The sequence below is a fragment of the Lepidochelys kempii genome, chromosome 2 (genome assembly GCF_965140265.1).
Source record: "Lepidochelys kempii isolate rLepKem1 chromosome 2, rLepKem1.hap2, whole genome shotgun sequence".
NCBI lineage: Eukaryota > Metazoa > Chordata > Testudines > Cheloniidae > Lepidochelys > Lepidochelys kempii.
The window spans coordinates 237,634,439-237,654,009 of record NC_133257.1 but is presented as its reverse complement, the minus strand read 5'-3'; the positions used below and the strand labels follow the sequence as shown (position 1 = coordinate 237,654,009).

At 41.9% G+C, this 19,571-nt stretch overlaps 1 protein-coding gene across 5 annotated transcripts in view; it reads left to right on the top strand.

Annotated features, from left to right (window-relative positions):
• The window catches only part of ODAD2 (outer dynein arm docking complex subunit 2), a 198,908-nt gene that overhangs the window by 154,141 nt on the left and 25,196 nt on the right, over positions 1 to 19,571 (top strand). The window contains exon 20 of one of the 5 annotated variants that reach the window (XM_073334343.1): positions 14,543 to 14,619. The exons of 3 other annotated variants lie outside the window; for them this stretch is intronic. In XM_073334343.1, coding sequence (XP_073190444.1) covers positions 14,543 to 14,566 — 24 coding nt within the window. In that variant the 3' untranslated portion in view covers positions 14,567 to 14,619. Of the gene's footprint in view, positions 1 to 5,050; positions 5,076 to 14,542; positions 14,620 to 19,571 lie in introns of those variants that run through there. One more of the 5 variants, XM_073334345.1, reaches the window with a different exon arrangement.

Below are 19,571 nucleotides of genomic sequence, written 5' to 3'. Positions count from 1 at the left end.
TGGTATCTGGTGAGTGCGGGCAGGCACCAGGCGGAAGCTGGTTATGTGTCACCTCTGCTGCACACCCTTCAGCCCTTTACGTGCTCCCCCTCTCACTGTCCTCTCCCTGCTTTGCCCCTTCACTGCCCCCCAGCCCTGCTGCTTCTCCATATCCCCCCCCAGTGGGGTGCATCCCACTCCCAGCACTGTGCGGAGAACCAGCCCCTGGTCAGAGTGCTCAGCTCACCAACAGCCTGACCAGTAGGCTCCTTCTTTCCCCCACAGCCTATGGCTGGGCCGGCGCCCTGGGAAAGGCCAAGACTCTCCAGCCTGGGGCACTGGCCAGGAGGAGCCAAGCCCTTCATGTGCCAAAGCCCCGCACAGCACTGGCACAGGGAAGCCTCTCCAGCCCTCAGCTAAGCTCTGGAGTGGTGGGGGAGGAAGTGATTTCCAGCCTGATCAAACCCTGACCCAGCAGGCTCCACAGCAGTCCCCCGGGCAGGGGCTTAGAACCTTCTTCGCCACCACCACCCTTTGTTCTTTCCCCAGGGAGTGTGGGGCTGCTCCGTCCACTAGGCACTCTCCCCTGCTGAGCTACCTCTCTGGCCAGGTTCTCTGAAGCCCCTGCAGTCAGGTTCTCTGGGTCCTGGTGCACAATGCATCCTTAGGGCTTTAACCCCTTCCTGTCCACGCTGTAGCCAGGGAACAGGAAGCGGCTGGGTTATATCAGGGGCCAGCAGTAGCATGGAGGTGTTAGCTGCCTTTCGACACTGTGCAGGCAGGAAGGGACAAGTTGCTTCTAGACACAGGGGGGTGGGGGGGAGGGGTAAGAGATGAGCTCTGCAAAGACACGGGCCAGGTCATCCCTTCCCCGGCCCCTTCTTCTCCTGTGGCTGGAAGTAGCTCCCATCCCTTCCCTCCCGCACAGTGCCGAAAGGCTGCTGCTGGCCACCCTCTGGTGTGAACCCTGGCAGAAATCTGGGGAAGGGGGCATGTGACCCTGCATGCTCCCCCTCTTGACTTGTTGCCTCAGGAAGACACAGCACCAAGAATCAGGAGAGGCGGGTCCATCGCAGGGACTCAGTCAGCCATGGAGGGCAGAGAGCACCGGGCAGGGAAGGTCCGGTCAGTTGGTCACACACCTCCATTTGAGAGAGGTATATGGGAGTGTGTGTGTGTTACCTCTCCTTGTGTGAACCCTAAAGCAGTAAAGATAAGAAGGTAAATAAAAAGAATCCAACTACGCAGTATTTCTTTTTAACACGGGCTCTGTCAAGTTGATATTAATTTGAACATTTTTACTGCATAGTTCTGATGGATTGCAGTTGAACTCGCTTGAACACGAGTAATTTGACTAGGTGTCTTGTATTCAGTATAGGGAAATATGGTCAACCTAGAAGTGACTCAAGTTTGAACTACTCTCTTGCCCCTAGTATGCAGTCCCTGTAGATCATAAATGAGGTATATTGGTTACGTGGTGTGAGGAAGCTTTATACTACCATCCCAGCTCATCTTGCAACTGTACTGTATGGACAGAGAGAATTCAGGGTTGTCTCTTCATTTCTGATGCCTTCTGTTGCTGCTTATCCTCCCTTTCTAGTCTGGACCCCTGACCAGATTCCCAGCATCCTTTTCCTGTTTATTGCCCAACTGCAGTTTGTTGTTCTCACTCATTGTATCATGTCTAAAATTTGATTGCAAGTTCCTTAGTTAGAAGAAGGACCCTGCATTCCTTTTAATCTGTAAAGCTTGTAGCACACTTCAAGCTGTATAGGGTGATGATAAAGCACTTTTATTTTATTAAGATTTCACCTGGATCTAGGTTCATTTTTAACTTTCAGTTCTAGCTATAGGAGCTTCTGGCTTGGCTGAACTTGCCCAACATTTCCCATTATAAGATCCTATTTTCAGTTGCCTATAACTTTGCCAAACTTTAACCATTTGGGCTGAAATTTGCCATGCCAGATGCCCACATTCCCCATCCCGCTGGGGATGGGGAATTTGGGCAAGAGGTCAGGTAGCTGGAGTCTGGGACTGGGGAGAGAGAGAAATTGAGCAGTGTGTGAGGGAACTGGGATGGGCTGGACAAGGAGACTGGGGCAAGGTGCTAGGGAGTTGCAGTGAGGAGGGACTGGGAATAGCTGTTCAGAGAAACAGGGAATGATAGGAGGAGACTGGTAGTGGGGTTGGCGGGGGGACTGGGATAGGGAGTCTGGAAGGGGGAGACTTCAGACCTTAAACTACAATGTAAAATTAAACATTTAAGCAGCATTGTAGTTTAAGGTCTGAAGTCTGGCATTATTGTTAGGCATTCTTACCTTATACATGGCTGGAACCTTTGAGCTAACAATGGTCATGACAGTTTCAATAGTTTTAAAACCATCTCAAACCACTGTCCCAAATTTCAAAAAAATAGTATACAAAAACAAGTATTCTTGAGGGGGAGAGGTGATCTGATTGTTGTAAGTGAAATCCTGGGGAACAATTCCAATTAATATTTTAAAATTCAAAGAAGCAAGTTTTAATATAATTTTGTCTAGCATCAAATATGTGTGTGACTGCCTTCAATGCTCTCCATGGTTAGTTTTAAAAGCTACAAATTAACTAGTTAAGCTAAATTCCTTAATTTTATTAAACACCTGCATAAAATACAACATTTAAATTCTTCATGTGTTAATTTCCATTTACATTCAAGTGAGTAATTATGGCAGTGTTTAATTACAGACATATATTCTGAAGAATATGAAATAATTACATATGTCGAAACATACCAAAAAACTTCTTCACAAGTAATCATTTCTGGGCTTTAATTATCCAATTATTTTTAAAACAGTATTTTGAAAGTTTATAACTTATGAACTGAGGTATTATTAAAGGCCTCTTCCTTGAAGTCCTGAGCACTGACGAAGCCTTAATGTGAGTCCAGTTGATAAAAAGAGAATCCATGGTGTCAATTATTTTAATGAATGGCTCAAGGAAGGATGTTGAGAAATGGAGAGAAACCTATGGCTTATCTAAATAAACTGTTAATGTTTGGCAAGCTGTGTTGCAAATTGACTTTGTACTAGCCTGCTGCATACTAATTATCTGTGTGGACTCTGCTGCCATGCACTAGAAATTTCCTAATGCAGCAAAAGGATCCACACAGACATTATGTGGCAGACTACTGCAAGGTACATTTACACCCCTGCTTGCTGTGCAGTAACTATTCATCTAGATAGTGTGAAACTTCTGTTCAGCTCCCTGTAGGCAATAAACTTGTATCTGAATTAGGGTGAGGCATGTCAACATACACTATAGTATTTCTTTCCCATCAAATTGAAAATTACCACTGTTTCCTGAGAAGCATATTGCATTGCCTTACCTCAGTGCTTTTTAAAAGACCCTCCTCCCCTCCGCCCCCAAAATATCACCCATCCTCTAAAATTCCCAATCCAAAGTAATTTTTCTTATTAACTGTGTGTGAAAACTTGAGACCTGCTCCCCTTCATGGCACATAAAAAAGCCAGAGTGGTGCAAAAGGGCAAACAGCAGTGGCAAATGGAGTTTCAGAGAGAGTAGCTGCACATCCTGTTCTTGGAGGTAAAGGGACTTGGTGAGGGTTTCAGAGTAGCAGCCGTGTTAGTCTGTATTCGCAAAAAGAAAAGGAGTACTTGTGGCACCTTAGAGACTAACAAATTTATTTGAGCATAAGCTTTCGTGAGCTACAGCTCACTTTATCGGATGCATTCAGTGGAAAATACAGTGGAGAGATTTATATACATAGAGAACATGAAACAATGGGTGTTACCATACACACTATAACGAGAGTGATCGCTTAAGGTGAGCTATTACCAGAGGGAGAGCGGGGAGGGGGGGAACCTTTTGTAGTGATAATCAAGCTGGGCCATTTCCAGCACTTGACAAGAACGTCTGAGGAACAGTGGGGGGTGGAGGGGGAGAAATAAACATGGGGAAATAGTTTTACTTTGTGTAATGACCCATCCATTCAAGCCTAAGTTAATTGTATCCAGTTTGCAAATTAATTCCAATTCAGCAGTCTCTCACTGGAGTCTGTTTTTGAAGTTTTTTTGTTGAAGAATTGCAACTTTTAGGTCTGTAATCGAGTGACCAAAGAGATTGAAGTGTTCTCCAACTGGTTTTTGAATGTTATAATTCTTGATGTCTGATTTGTGTCCATTTATTCTGTTACGTAGAGACTGTCCAGTTTGACCAATGTACATGGCAGAGGGGCATTGCTGGCACATGATGGCATATATCACATTGGTAGATGTGCAGGTGAACGAGCCTCTGATAGTGTGGCTGATGTGATTAGGCCTTATGATGGTGTCCCCTGAATAGATATGTGGACGCAGTTGACAATGGGCTTTGTTGCAAGGATAGGTTCCTGGGTTAGTGATTCTGTTGTGTGGTGTGTGGTTGCTGGTGAGTATTTGCTTCAGGTTGGGGGGCTGTCTGTAAGCAAGGACTGGCCTGTCTCCCAAGATCTGTGAGAGTGATGGGTCATCCTTCAGGATAGGTTGTAGATCCTTGATGATGCGCTGGAGAGATATTAGTTGGGGGCTGAAGGTGATGGCTAGTGGCATTCTGTTATTTTCTTTGTTGAGCCTGTCCTGTAGTAGGTGACTTCTGGGTACTCTTCTGGCTCTGTCAATCTGTTTCCTCACTTCAGCAGGTAGGTATTGTAGTTGTAAGGATGCTTGATAGAGATCTTGTAGGTGTTTGTCTTGTTTGGTCTGTCTGTTTGTTCATTTATTTTCTGGGAGAGTCATGTGTCTTGACTGTGGGCCCCTGAACAGTCTGGGTGAGTCAGGTCTGTTTGTGTCTTAGTGAGGGGAGGGCTATGTGGCTGGGACCCTTGGGTCCTTGATCAGCTCCAGTGTTTGATCAGTCCCAGAGGGTAATTCCTTCATGTTAATGAGGGAGTGGAGCTGAACAGCAAGGCCTGGTATATAAGTCATTTGCCTGGCTAACTCCTGAGTAGGAGAACAGGAGCAATCAGTGGAATTTCAGAGGGAGTTTATAGAGGGAATATGTAAGGTTTTCATTCTGTGTACATTTCTACACTCAGTACCATGATGTCCAGTGATGGAACAGTGGTTGTGACCTGCAATGGCTTTGCCACGTGTTTTTTTCCTTCCTGAAGCCAGAAATCAAACCAGAGAGGAGGCTTGATAGTTTATAATCACCAGAGGCAGGAGAACCGGGTGGCATTCTACATGGCTGGAGGCAGATGTGGATGGGTAGGCTGTGACCACCAGAGAGAAGAGGACCAGAAAGATTCCACACAGCTAGAAGAATCCTATCATTATGATATTCTTGGCATGGAAACTGAAGAAAATATCTCTGAAGATCCAGCTGGTCAAATGGAATGGAGAGGTGTACAGGACATAACTGTGGATGGATTCTCAGTCCAACCTACAAGACAATCAAGCATGCCCAGAAAAGAGGAAAACAGATGATCCTTGCTGGGGATTCTGTACTAAGAAGAATGGAAAGAACACTCTGCAAAGGACAGGTGGACAACAGGATGGTTGGTGTACACTCTTCCTGGAGCCAAGAAACGAGATGTAACTCTAAGATTGGATCGGTTTCTGAAGTTGGCAAATAATAATCCACTGATGATAGTGCATATCAACACTAATGACATGGCTTCACATGACATTTTACAGATTACAGATGACTTCAAGGAACTTAGAAGGGTGCTGAAGGAAAAGAATGTCCAAGTGATCACCTCTGAGATACTTCCTGCGTCGTAACTGAAGAAAGACAGAAGGCAGAAGCTTCTGGAAGTGAACACTTGACTAAGTAAGTAATGTAAGGGCTTTGGTGTTGTGGAACATTTGTATACCTTCTATGGGTAGAAGGGCTGTGTAGTGTGGATGGCCTCCATCTCAGTAGAAAAGGAACCAATCTTCTAGGGCACAGGCTGGCTAGACTAGTCAAGAGAGTATTTAACTAACAACAAAAAGGGAGGGTGAAATGAGGGAACAAATGAGCATGATTTAGCACGCAATCAAGATGTTGAGAACAAAATTAATGAAGACACCATAGGACATGAAGAGAAGAAATTCATATAATTGTCTATACACCAATGCTTGGAACATGGATAATAAACAAGAGGAATTGGAATAGTTCATTTATGAGCATAAATTCAACCGAGCCGATAGTATTGAAACCTGGTGGGAATATTTGCATGATTGGAATGCAAAAATCAGTGATTATAACTAAGGCTGTGAGTCTGTCACAGAAGTCATGGATGCTGTGACTTTCTGGGACCTCCATGACTTCTGCAGCTGCAATGGAGTGGCCCCGGGGCCAGCCTCACTGGCTGCTGCTGGGGTGGCCCTGGGTCAGCCACTGCTGGAGCGGCCCCGGGGCCAGCCACACCAGACACTGTTGAGGTGGCCTGGGGCAGCTGGCCCCAGGGGCCGCCAGAACAACAGTGGTCCAGGGGGTGGCCCCAGATCAGCAGTCCCTGAGCAGCTGCAGTCCTGAGGGCTGTCCCAGAGGCTGTTGGAGCAGTGGTCCCTGGGAGCCTTGGAGCAGCAGACGGCTGGGGGCAGTTAGCCCCCACCACTGGAGCAGGGACCAGCTGTTGACCCCCCGGGATCCCCAGAGCAGCAGTGCCCCGGGGCCACCCAGAGCAGCAGCACCCTGGGACTCCAGGAGCAGCTAAGATTTAGTCAGGAGTATTTTTAGTAAAAGTCATGGACAGGTCACAGGCTGTGAATTTTTGTTTATTGCCCGTGACCTGTCCATGACTTTTACTAAAAAAACCCATGACTAAATCTTAGCCTTAATAATAACATATTTAGGAAGGATTGAGTGGGCAGAAAGAATGGGAGAGTAACATTCTATATCAACAAGTCACCTGTTTCCAAGTCACTGACAATTAAGAACATGATCTTGAATGTTTATTGATCAGTGTTCTAACGGTTAAAGCACAGGATGGTATTCTAGTTGGTGTCTGCTACAGATCGCTAAATCACATGAGAACAGGATGACTGATTCCTTTAGCACCTATCTAACTATAACGTGAGGGAAAAAACCTCCATTATCATGTGGGACTTCAATCTGAGTGATATATGCTGAAGGTTTCATGCTGCCAGTACTAAAATGTCCTATGAATTTCTAAAAATAGATGATAATTTCCTAACTCAAAAAGTGTTGCATACAACATGGGGGAATTGTGTATTAAACCTCATCTTGACTGATAAAAAGGAATTGATTCCAGAAGTAAAAATTTGTGGTTGCTTAGGTGCAAGTGATCATAGTTTAATTACATTTATGTCCAAACAGAATAAAGTTCAAACCAATAATGTATACTTGGTCCCTTTAAAAGAGCCACTTTCACAAAGATGAAAACTATTATGGGCCAAATCAGCTGGGGAAAAAATTCAACAGAAAAATATAAATGATAATTGTGAACTGTTTAAGAACATTTTACTAGATACCCAAAAGCCACAATCCCAAAATTCAGAAAGAAGGCTACACTGGTTAAAAAACCAATCTGGCTTAGAGGGGAAAATAAAGGAGCTATCAAAAATTATATATATACGGGGGGGCCCTGGTATACATCTTCCCCATATCCCTTGTTTCGGATATCCGTCACTCATCAATAGGGGAACATGTTCCGATTTACATTGGTCCTGATCCGCATATCCGTCATTTGCATGGATCGGGCCGGACGTGATTTGCAACACATTCCCATATTGTACAGTACAGTACTGTACTTGCCTCCACCAGCCATGTTCAAGGCTTATTACCTATGAAGGATGTTCTCCATGCTGATTAAGGAGATGGCAGGTGAAGGACAGCTTAATGTAAAGGAGTTTTGGAAGTCCTACAACATCTTGAACGGCATGGAAAACATTGACGCATTGGGGGAAGAGGTCACTTCGCAATGTATGAATGGCATTTGATGTCATGCATGGCCAGATGCTGTCCACAGCTTAGTGGGATTTGATGCTGTTCCTGCTCTCGAGCAAGAAATTGTCGAGTTGGCAAAGAATGTCGGCTTCGAGGAGGTGGAGGAGGAGGATGTACAGGAGTTGTTGTAGTCTCATGCTGAGCAATTGACAAATGAGGAACTGATTGAGCTGGACTAACAACGGATATCCAAAGAAAGCAAGGACTACGATGACATAGGGCAGGAAGCCAGGAGTCTGATGAGAAAGAATCTCTCCTGTTTCTTTGGATTGTTGGATGAGATGACGGAAATCATACAGATCAGTGAACCTTTTTGTGAACCGTCTGCCAAAGTCTTTAGGGCTCTCAGTGATACAGTGGCTTGCTACAGGGAGATCTGTCATTCAAAGATTAGTGCAGGAGAGCAGATGTTGATAAAATCCTTTTTTAAGACTTCTGCAACCAAAAAGCCAGCCACAGGAAAGCCAGCCCAAGAAAACCCAGCCACCACCCCTACCTAAGTTTAGCATAATTGACACTGTTTTATGCTGTATTACTGTACTGTATTTACTGTATTAAAATGTTCTTTGAGTTTGAATGGTGTTAGTAGGGTTCTACATTATTTTAGTCAATGTTTTATAGAATCATAGAATATCAGGGTTGGAAGGGACACCAGAAGGTCATCTAGTCCAACCCCCTGCTTGAAGCAGGACCAATTCCCAGTTAAATCATCCCAGCCAGGGCTTTGTCAAGCCTGACCTTAAAAACTTCTAAGGAAGGAGATTCTACCACCTCCCTAGGTAACGCATTCCAGTGTTTCACCACCCTCTTAGTGAAAAAGTTTTTCCTAATATCCAATCTAAACCTCCCCCACTGCAACTTGAGACCATTACTCCTCGTTCTGTCATCTGCTACCATTGAGAACAGTCTAGAGCCATCCTCTTTGGAACCCCCTTTCAGGTAGTTGAAAGCAGCTATCAAATCCCCCCTCATTCTTCTCTTCTGCAGGCTAAACAATCCCAGCTCCCTCAGCCTCTCCTCATAAGTCATGTGTTCCAGACCCCTAATCATTTTTGTTGCCCTTCGCTGGACTCTCTCCAATCTATCCACATCCTTCTTGTAGTGTGGGGCCCAAAACTGGACACAGTACTCCAGATGAGGCCTCACCAATGTCGAATAGAGGGGAACGATCACGTCCCTCGATCTGCTCGCTATGCCCCTACTTATACATCCCAAAATGTCATTGGCCTTCTTGGCAACAAGGGCACACTGCTGACTCATATCCAGCTTCTCGTCCACTGTCACCCCTAGGTCCTTTTCCGCAGAACTGCTGCCTAGCCATTCGGTCCCTAGTCTGTAGCTGTGCATCGGGTTCTTCTGTCCTAAGTGCAGGACCCTGCACTTATCCTTATTGAACCTTATCAGATTTCTTTTGGCCCAATCCTCCAATTTGTCTAGGTCCTTCTGTATCCTATCCCTCCCCTTCAGCGTATCTGTCACTCCTCCCAGTTTAGTATCATCTGCAAATTTGCTGAGAGTGCAATCCACACCATCCTCCAGATCATTTATGAAGATATTGAACAAAACCGGCCCCAGGACCGACCCTTGGGGCACTCCACTTGATACCAGCTGCCAACTAGACATGGAGCCATTGATCACTACCCGTTGAGCCCGACAATCTAGCCAGCTTTCTATCCACCTTATAGTGCATTCATCCAGCCCATACTTCCTTAACTTGCTGACAAGAATACTGTGGGAGACCGTGTCAAAAGCTTTGCTAAAGTCAAGAAACAATACATCCACTGCTTTCCCTTCATCCACAGAACCAGTAATCTCATCATAGAAGGCGATTAGATTAGTCAGGCATGACCTTCCCTTGGTGAATCCATGCTGGCTGTTCCTGATCACTTTCCTCTCATGCAAGTGCTTCAGGATTGATTCTTTGAGGACCTGCTCCATGATTTTTCCAGGGACTGAGGTGAGGCTGACTGGCCTGTAGTTCCCAGGATCCTCCTTCTTCCCTTTTTTAAAGATTGGCACTACATTAGCCTTTTTCCAGTCATCCGGGACTTCCCCCGTTCGCCACGAGTTTTCAAAGATAATGGCCAATGGCTCTGCAATCACAGCCGCCAATTCCTTCAGCACTCTCGGATGCAACTCATCCGGCCCCATGGACTTGTGCACGTCCAGCTTTTCTAAATAGTCCCTAACCACCTCTATCTCCACAGAGGGCTGGCCATCTCTTCCCCATTTTGTGATGCCCAGCGCAGCAGTCTGGAAGCTGACCTTGTTAGTGAAGACAGAGGCAAAAAAAGCATTGAGTACATTAGCTTTTTCCACATCCTCTGTCACTAGATTGCCTCCCTCATTCAGTAAGGGGCCCACACTTTCCTTGGCTTTCTTCTTGTTGCCAACATACCTGAAGAAACCCTTCTTGTTACTCTTGACATCTCTTGCTAGCTGCAGCTCCAGGTGCGATTTGGCCCTCCTGATATCATTCCTACATGCCCGAGCAATATTTTTATACTCTTCCCTGGTCATATGTCCAACCTTCCACTTCTTGTAAGCTTCTTTTTTATGTTTAAGATCCGCTAGGATTTCACCATTAAGCCAAGCTGGTTGCCTGCCATATTTACTATTCTTTCGACTCATTGGGATGGTTTGTCCCTGTAACCTCAACAGGGATTCCTTGAAATACAGCCAGCTCTCCTGGACTCCTTTCCCCTTCAAGTTAGTCCCCCAGAGGATCCTGGCCATCCGTTCCCTGAGGGAGTCGAAGTCTGCTTTCCTGAAGTCCAGGGTCCGTATCCTGCTGCTTACCTTTCTTCCCTGCGTCAGGATCCTGAACTCATGTATAAATGTATATGTATGAACTTATGTATAAATGTATACTGTATAACCTGTTGTAAAAAGGTACACTGTTTAGGCAAAAAGAGCATTGTCATAGGCAAGTGTGGTGAAGTTGTAAATGCATTCCCCCCTGCCCCCCATTCCATTATTTCTTTTGGGGAAATATTCCCTGGTATACGTTGTTTCGGTATCCATCGTCCTTTTCATGAATGCAACCCCAATGTATACAGGGGACCCCCTGTATTTGGGAAAACAAAGGGAAAAAGGGAAGTTGATAACTGTGAATATATATCAGAAGCCAGGAATTGTAGCATATTGATAAGAGAAGCTAGAGGGCATAAGGAGAAATTTGTGGCCAGCAGAGTTTTAAAAACAACAAGAAGGAGTTTTTAAATTATATTAGGAATAAAAAGAATCCCAATAATAATATTGATCCACTACTAGATGGAAATGGTAGAATTCTCAATAACAATGCAGAAAAGCAGACATATTCAATAAATATTTCTGTTCTCTATTTGAGAAAATGCTGGATGATATATTCAAATTAGGGCTGTCAAGCGATTACAAAAATTGTGATTAATCACGTGATTAAAAAAATTAATCATGATTAATTGTGCGATAAATCACACTGTTAAACAATAATAGAACACCATTTATATAAATATTTGTGGATGTTTTCCACATTTTCAAATATATTGATGTCAATTACAACACAGAATACGAAGTGTACAGTGCTCGCTTTATATTTATTTTTTATTATAAATATTTGCACTGTAAAAATAAAAGAAATAGTATTTTAATTCACCTAATACAAGTATTGTAGTGCAATCTCTTTATCATGAAAGTTGAACTTACAAATGTAGAGTTATGTACAAAAAATAACAGCATTCAAAAATAAAACAATGTAAAACTTTAGAGCCTACAAGTCCACTCAGTCCTACTTCTTGTTGAGCCAATCACTCAGACAAACAGTGTCACCTAAAAGTGAGAACAGGTGTTCGCATGGCACTGTTGTAGCTGGCATGGCATGATATTTACTTGCCAGATGCGCTAGATTCATATGTCCCTTCATGCTTCAGCCACCATTCTAGAGGACATGCGTACATGCTGATGATGGGTTCTGCTCGATAACGATCCAAAGCGGTGCAGACCAACGCATGTTCATTTTCATTATCTGAATCAGATGTCACCAGCAAAAGGTTGATTTTATTTTTTGGTGGTTCAGGTTCTATAGTTTCCGCATCGGAGTGTTGCTCTCTTAAGACTTCTGATAGCATGCTCCACACCCCGCCCTTCTCAAATTTTGGAAGACACTTCAGTTTCTTAAATCTTGGGTCAGGTGCTATAGCTATCTTTAGAAATCTCACATTGGTACCTTCTTTGCATTTTGTCAAATCTGCAGTGAAAGTGTTCTTAAAATGAACAACATGCTGGGTCATCATCCAAGACTGTTATAACATAAAATATATGGCAGCATGTGGGTAAAACACAGAGCAGGAGACATACAATTCTCCCCCAAGGAGTTCAGTCACAAATTTAATTAAGGCATTATTTTTTTAACGAGTGTCATCAGCATAGAAGCATGTTCTCTGGAGTGGTGGCCAAAGCATGAAGGGGCATATGAATGTTTAGCGTATCTGGCATGTAAATATCTTGCAATGCCAGCTACAAAAGTGCCATGCGAACATCTGTTTTCACTTGCAGATGACATTCTAAATAAGAAGCAGGCAGCATTAAGAACATAAGAATGGCCATAGTGGGACCAAAGATCCATCTAACCCAGTATCCTGTCTTCTGACAGTGGCCAATGCCAGGTGCCCCAGAGGGAATGAACAGGTAATCATCAAGTGATCATTCCCTGTTGCTCATTCCCAGCTTCTGGCAAACAGAGGCTAGGGACACCATCCCTGTCCATCTTGGCTAATAGCCATTGGTGGACCTATCTTCCGCGAATTTGTTTTTTTCTTTTTTGAACCTTGTTATAGTCTTGGCCTTCACAACATACTCTGGCAAAGAGTTCCACGGGTTGACTGTGCGTTATTTAAAAAAATACTTTCTTTTGTTTGTTTTAAACCTGCTGCCTATTAATTTCATTTGGTGACCCCTAGTTCTTGTGTCATCAGAAGGAGTAAATAACACTTCTTTATTTACTTTCTCCACACCTGTCTTGATTTTTTCGACCTCTATCTTATCATTATCTCCAGTAAATGTAAACAAACTTGTTTCTCTTAGCAATTGGCTGTACAAGAAGTAGGACTGAGTGGACTTGCAGGCTCTAAAGTTTTACATTGTTTTGTTTTTGAGTACAGTTATGTAACAAAAAAATCTACATTTGCGAGTTGCCCTTTCACAATAAAGAGATTGCACTACAGATTGCACTACTTGTATGAGGTGAATTGAAAAATACTATTTCTTTTAATAATTTTAAGTGTAAATATATGTAATAAAGATAATATAAAGTGAGCACTGTACACTTTGTATTTGGTGTTGTAATTGAAATCCATATATTTGAAAATGTAGAAAAACATCCAAAATATGTAATAAATTTCAATTGGTATTCTATTGTTTAACAGTGCAATTAAAACAGCAATTAATCATGATTAATTTTTTTAATCACAATTAATTTTTTGAGTTAATCACGTCTGTTAATTGTGATTAATCAACAGCCCTAATTCAAATCATATAATCAAATACTTTCCCATCCAACATTAACTTAGGAACATGTTAAAGAGCAGTTACTAAAGTTAAGCATTTTTAATTCAGCAGATCAAGATAACTTGCTTCCAGTAGTTATAAAAGAGCTGGCTAAGGAGCTCTATGGAGCTTTATTGTTGATTTTTCAATAAGACTTGGAACTGTGGGATGTTCCAGAGGATGAAAAGAAAGCTAATGTTATGCTAATTTTTAAAAAGAGTAAATGGGATGAGCTGGGTAATTAAAGGACTGTAAGCCTGATATCGATCCCAGGCAAAACAATAATAAGTTATAAGTATAATAATAAGTTATAAGTCCCCCATCCTGAAAGTATGGCCTTCATTCTTTGTTCCTATATGTGTAACTGTACATTTGGTCATATTTAAACATACCTTGTTTTCTTTTAGAGTAGCAGTCGTGTTAGTCTGTATCCGCAAAAAGAAAAGGAGTACTTGTGGCACCTATGAGACTAACAAATTTATTTGAGCATAAGCTTTCGTGAGCTACAGCTCACTTCTTTGGATGCATACAATAGAAAATACAGTGGGGAGATTTATATACACAGAGAACATGAAACAATGGGTGTTACCATACAGACTGTAACAAGAGTGATCAGGAAAGGTGAGCTATTACCAGCAGGAGAGCGGAGTGGGGGGGAACCTTTTGTAGTGATAATCAAGGTGGGCCATTTCCAGCACTTGACAAGAATGTCTGAGGAACAGTAAGGGGGGAAATAAACAAGGGGAAATAGTTTTACTTTGTGTAATGACACATCCACTCCCAGTCTTTATTCAAGCCTAAGTTAATTGTATCCAGTTTGCAAATTAATTCCAATTCAGCAGTCTCTCACTGGAGTCTGTTTTTGAAGTTTTTTTGTTGAAGAATTGCCACTTTTAGGTCTGTAATCGAGTGACCAAAGAGATTGAAGTGTTCTCCAACTGGTTTTCGAATGTTATAATTCTTGACGTCTGATTTGTGTCTATTTATTCTTTTACGTAGCAATACAAATAATTTTATATCTGTGATCTGTCTTCTTCATTGTTTACTGCACCCCCAATCTTTGTGTCACCTGTAAACTTTATCAGTAATAATTTTATGTTTTTTCCAGGTTACTGATAAAAATGTTAAATAGCAGAGGGCCAAGAACCAATCTCTGCAAGACTCCAGTAGAAACAAACCTGTTCTATGATGGTTTCCCATTTGCAATTACATTTTGAGACCTATCAGTGAGCCAGATTTACTGCATTTAATGTGTGCCATGTTGACTTTGTATTGTTCTAGTTTCTTAACTAAAATACCATGCAGTACCAAATCAAATGCCTTACAGAAGTCTAAGTATATTACATCAATGCTATTATCTTTATCAACCAAATTTGTAATCTCATCAAAAACAAGACATCAAGTTAGAGAAGATCTATTTTTCACAAATCTCCATGTTGATTGGCATTAATTATATCACCCTCTTTTAATATTTTATTAATTGAGTCCCATATGCAGGTCATACTTACAGGGTGGGGGATGCTGCCCTGAGAAGCAGTGATTGAAAAATATGTGAGGGTTGTGGTAAATAATCAACTGAACATGAGCTCCTAGTGCGACACTGTGGCCAAAAAGGCTATTGTGATCCTTGGATGTATAAAATGAGGAATATTGAGTAAGTGTAGACAGATTATATTATCTCTGTATTTGGCCTGGTACGACTGCTGCTGAAATATTGTATCCAGTTCTGGTGTTCACAATCCAGGAAGGATATTGAAAGATTGAAGAAGGTTCAGAGAAGAGTCACAAGAATAATTAAAGGATTGGACAACCTGCCTTTTAATGAAAGACTCAAGGAGCTCAATCTTTGTATTTTAAGAGAAGGTTAAGGGTGATTTGATCACAGTTTAGAAGTACCTACATGGGGAACAGACACTGGATAACAGATGTCTCTTCAATCTAGCAGATAAAGGTGTAACAGGATCTGGTGGCTGGAAGTTGAAGCCAGACAAATATAGATTAGAAATAAGGCACACATTTTAAACAGTGAGAGTAATTAACTATTGAAACATTTTACCCAGGTTTATGGTGAATTCTTTATCGCTGGAAATGTTTAAATCAAGACTGGATGTTTTCTAAAAAATCTGCTCTGGTTTGAATGGAAATTAACACAGGGAAGTCCTATGGCTTGTGTCATGCAGGAGGTTGGATTAGATGATCACAATGGTCCCTTCTGGCCTTTTGAATCTTCTGGCCTTTGAAAAACTCTTTATTCTGTTAAGGGAGGATTTCCCGAATACAGACACTGTGGGGACAGCCATCAGACTGCCTCCTGAGGACTTCCTTATAAATTCTGCTCTAGGGGGCTTGCAGGGTGATGGTTGTGTCAGTGGCTGGGCCTCAGCAAGCAGTGCTGCATAGATTTCAAGTAGAACTCTGATGCATAAGGTAGACCTGGATGGTATATGTAGCTTAGATGGCTCCAGGGCCATCTAAATTATGCTAGGGGTTTCTCCACCCTCCAAAACAGCCCAGGATCAGGAGGGTGCAAAGCTCACTTAAAGGCACTGTGGCTTCCCTGTTCCCTCTCCCTTGGCTGTCAATTCTGTGTTAGTGCTCTTAGAGGTTCTGCACAGAATCTCACTGTGATGTTGCACTCCATATTTTTATAAAAATATGTTTATAAGTGTGGATATGATGTAACAGGAATATGCTTTATGCAAAAGGTCTCTTGTAAGGTATCATTACAAAGCTTATAATCTACTGAGTGTGGTCATCCTATTTGTATGAATGTATCATTCTTGTATCTGAAACTAGGAATATGAAATATAACTCTGAGGTCCTACTGTAATTATGCAATGCGTGGGCCATTAATGGTGCTTTGGAATCTTGATGGCTCCCATTAAACAGGACAGTTGGTTGTAAATAGCTCTGTTTACTTGTAAAACTTGCTTATACGTGTGTGCCAGTGAGTGGGTAATGAAGTCTCACAGGACATGTGATCATGTCATCTGAACTGGAATCCATCTATAACCTGGTGCTTTTCCATTTAGAAGGAGGGGCGGGAACCCAGAGAGAGACAAAGGATTCCCGCCTTGTGCCACAGCTATTAAAGAGGGTGGAACAGAACAAAGGGGGTCCCAGTCATGTGGAATCCCCTGCTTTTCACCTAAGATGCCTGCTGGAACTAACAAGGTCTGTACCCGGGGAAAGGCTTGGGCCCAGACTAGGAAGGAGTCTAGTCTGTGAAAGAAGCTTATTGGAACATCTCTAAGTGTGAGATTTACCTGTATTCAGTTTCTTAATGTATTAGGCTTAGACTTGCATGTTTTGTTTTATTTTGCTTGGTAACTTACATTGTTCTGTCTGTTATTACTTGAAACCACTTAAATCCTACTTTTTATACTTAATAAAATCACTTTTGTTTATTAATTAACCCAGAGTAAGTGATTAATACTTGGGGGAGCAAACAGCTGTGCATATCTCTCTATCAGTGTTACAGAGGGCAGACAATTTATGAGTTCCCGCCCCTCCTTCTAAATGGAAAAGCATCAGATTATAGATGGATTCCAGTTCAGATGACATGAGGCCTCAATGAGGATCTGGGTCCCATGGTGCTAGCACTGTACAAATACATGGGAAGACATGATCCCTTCCCCCAAAAGCTTGCAGTGTAATCTGAAGCAAGTTTTAACAATGGGTATAGTAAACAGTAGGAGGAAAAATGGGCGGGAGTACAAGAATAACAATAAGATCACATATTTACATAGGTTAGCTACTGCATAACTAGTTGATTCCAAATCATTTTAAAGGTGTGTTTTTTAAATTTATGAATAAATAAGTAAAACTAGCTGTCCCTGATTGTTGTTCAAGTTAACTCTGTGACTCCAATAAGAGTGGATGCATATTAAACCCTTCGCATAATTACCAACCTAGGGCCAGACAGTGATGCCCTAACTCATATTGAGTAATTTACTTTACAAGTCTTCCCATTGTCTTCAGTGGAACTATTTATGTTGTAAATTACTACTCAGCATAAATAAAAGTGTCAAGTCTGGTCCTAATGAATCCTAATCTAGCACTAGCAGAGAACTCATCTCTGTGGGAAAAGGGGGATTACTGTACCTGCCTGCTACTAAGGTTGGTCCTGGGGAATCAACAACAGATTAAATAGTCCCATAAAGATATTATATCCACCTCCTTTCCTCAGGACTAAAACATAAGCCCCTCCTTTAACATATGAAGTCCCTCCTATCAATGACAGCAAAATATCAGCATCCACAGAAAAAAAATACTCTTCTCTCTTTTATCTTTTTCCAAAATAAATTGTCTCTTATTCTTACTCTTTAAATACTTACTCCTCCCTTCATTGCCACTGTAATCAAAATACTCTGCCTCACTCCAGATAGAGGTGATTTAAGGTGTTAACCCCTTATCCGCTCCCTGGATGTTAGTGTCCCAAGCAAAGAGGGGCCTGGCTGAGCTGCATTGGGATTTATATATGGCATTGGACTATTTTCTTTTTTCTTTTCTTTTTGCTTTTTTCCTGTTTCTTTTGCCAGAAACTACATAAAAAAGGTTGTTGAAATAATGTTTAAATCCCCAATCATATTTACCTCTCCTTGGGTAAGGATCACTCACAACCTAACAGGTTTGACTGAATTTGTCCAGGTATTTCTTTAGAAAATAAAATATTTTTTATGAGATCAAAATACGGAATCTCCTTATAGTGTCTTTGAAAGTGAAATATTCCATTATCGCACTTGGAGATGACAGTTTTGGCAGCTGTATGGTATGTTAGAAAACAGGAATCTCATTGGTTAAATTTATTGTAATGATTTGTGAATTATACAGACATAGTGATGATTGATTCCCTTTGTGATAAGAATACAAGCAGCTTAGATAACAAAACTGTAAAGCCGCAAACAAGATGATGATCTTCTCACATAAAAATATCTCTTAGGCTTGCAAGCAGCTGATCATAAAAATATTCTAAAACGGTCAGGGATATCCATCCAATCAGATCACTTTTACAGTCATGTTTACTATGTTGTGGAGGGTATGAGACACCTCTTGATGTTCCCAAAGGGTATCATTTGATCTTAGGCTAGCTGTGTGCTAAAATTGTCAATTTAACTAAATGGTAATATGTTAATAATTAATTTGTCATTTATTTACATATTCATTTGTATTGTGATAGCAATTAGAGGCCCCAATCAAGGATCAAGGACTCATTTTGGCAGGCACTGTTGTATGCACACATAATAAAAAGATGGTTCCTGCCTGCAAAGAACTTACAGTCTAAACATATGATAAGACACAACGATGGAGATGAACAACAAATGGGAAAGGGGATGCTGGGAAAGGGGGTAACAATAGTTGTAGTGATCTATTTGGTAAAATGAGCAGTGTAAAAGTACCATCCACTTCTTAGCTTCCAGTTATTGCACAAGATGTCTTATTGTTTTGTATAAAACAATATTCTTAATTAAAAGGTAGATCTTTTCCTGGCACCCAGGCCAAGTAATTTGGCTGGGCAATGAGGTTTTTCATGGGAAAGGAATCCTTATACACATGCCACTGAGCAGCACTGATGTCTGTTCCATGTCTTCTTCTTAAGCCTCGGGTCTGGAGAAGCCTCCTCTCTTTTGCCCTTGCTCCACTGATAAGAGGGAGACAATTACCAGTGAATCTTCATAATAGTGGACCCACGAATCCTCCCTCAAACTACTGTTGCACATGGCTGGGGTATGAAACTAAGCTATAGCCATAGAGCTAAGTTTTATGGTGTGGAAAGATCATGTAAACCCTGTGCAGGCTTCCAAAATCTTGTTCCCTCCCACTCTTATGCTCAGATGAACCACATCAGTCCCTGTACATCTGGGACCCGTAACACCCTTGGGGCATGAAGATTAGCCACACGACTTGCCCTTAAGTAAGAAAATTCAAGTTCTGAGCCAAGATTGCAATCAGTATAATTCATGGAGTACTGTGTCAAGTATTGAACTTTAATGATTAGTCATAAGACCCACTTCTTCATTCCAAAAATACACTTGTGCAATTCACATTGAAGTCAGTGGGACTTGCATGCATATCAAAGGGCAGAAGAGACCATAATTGGGAATTTTTATTAGCCAATCTGACCCTTTCATTTTCCC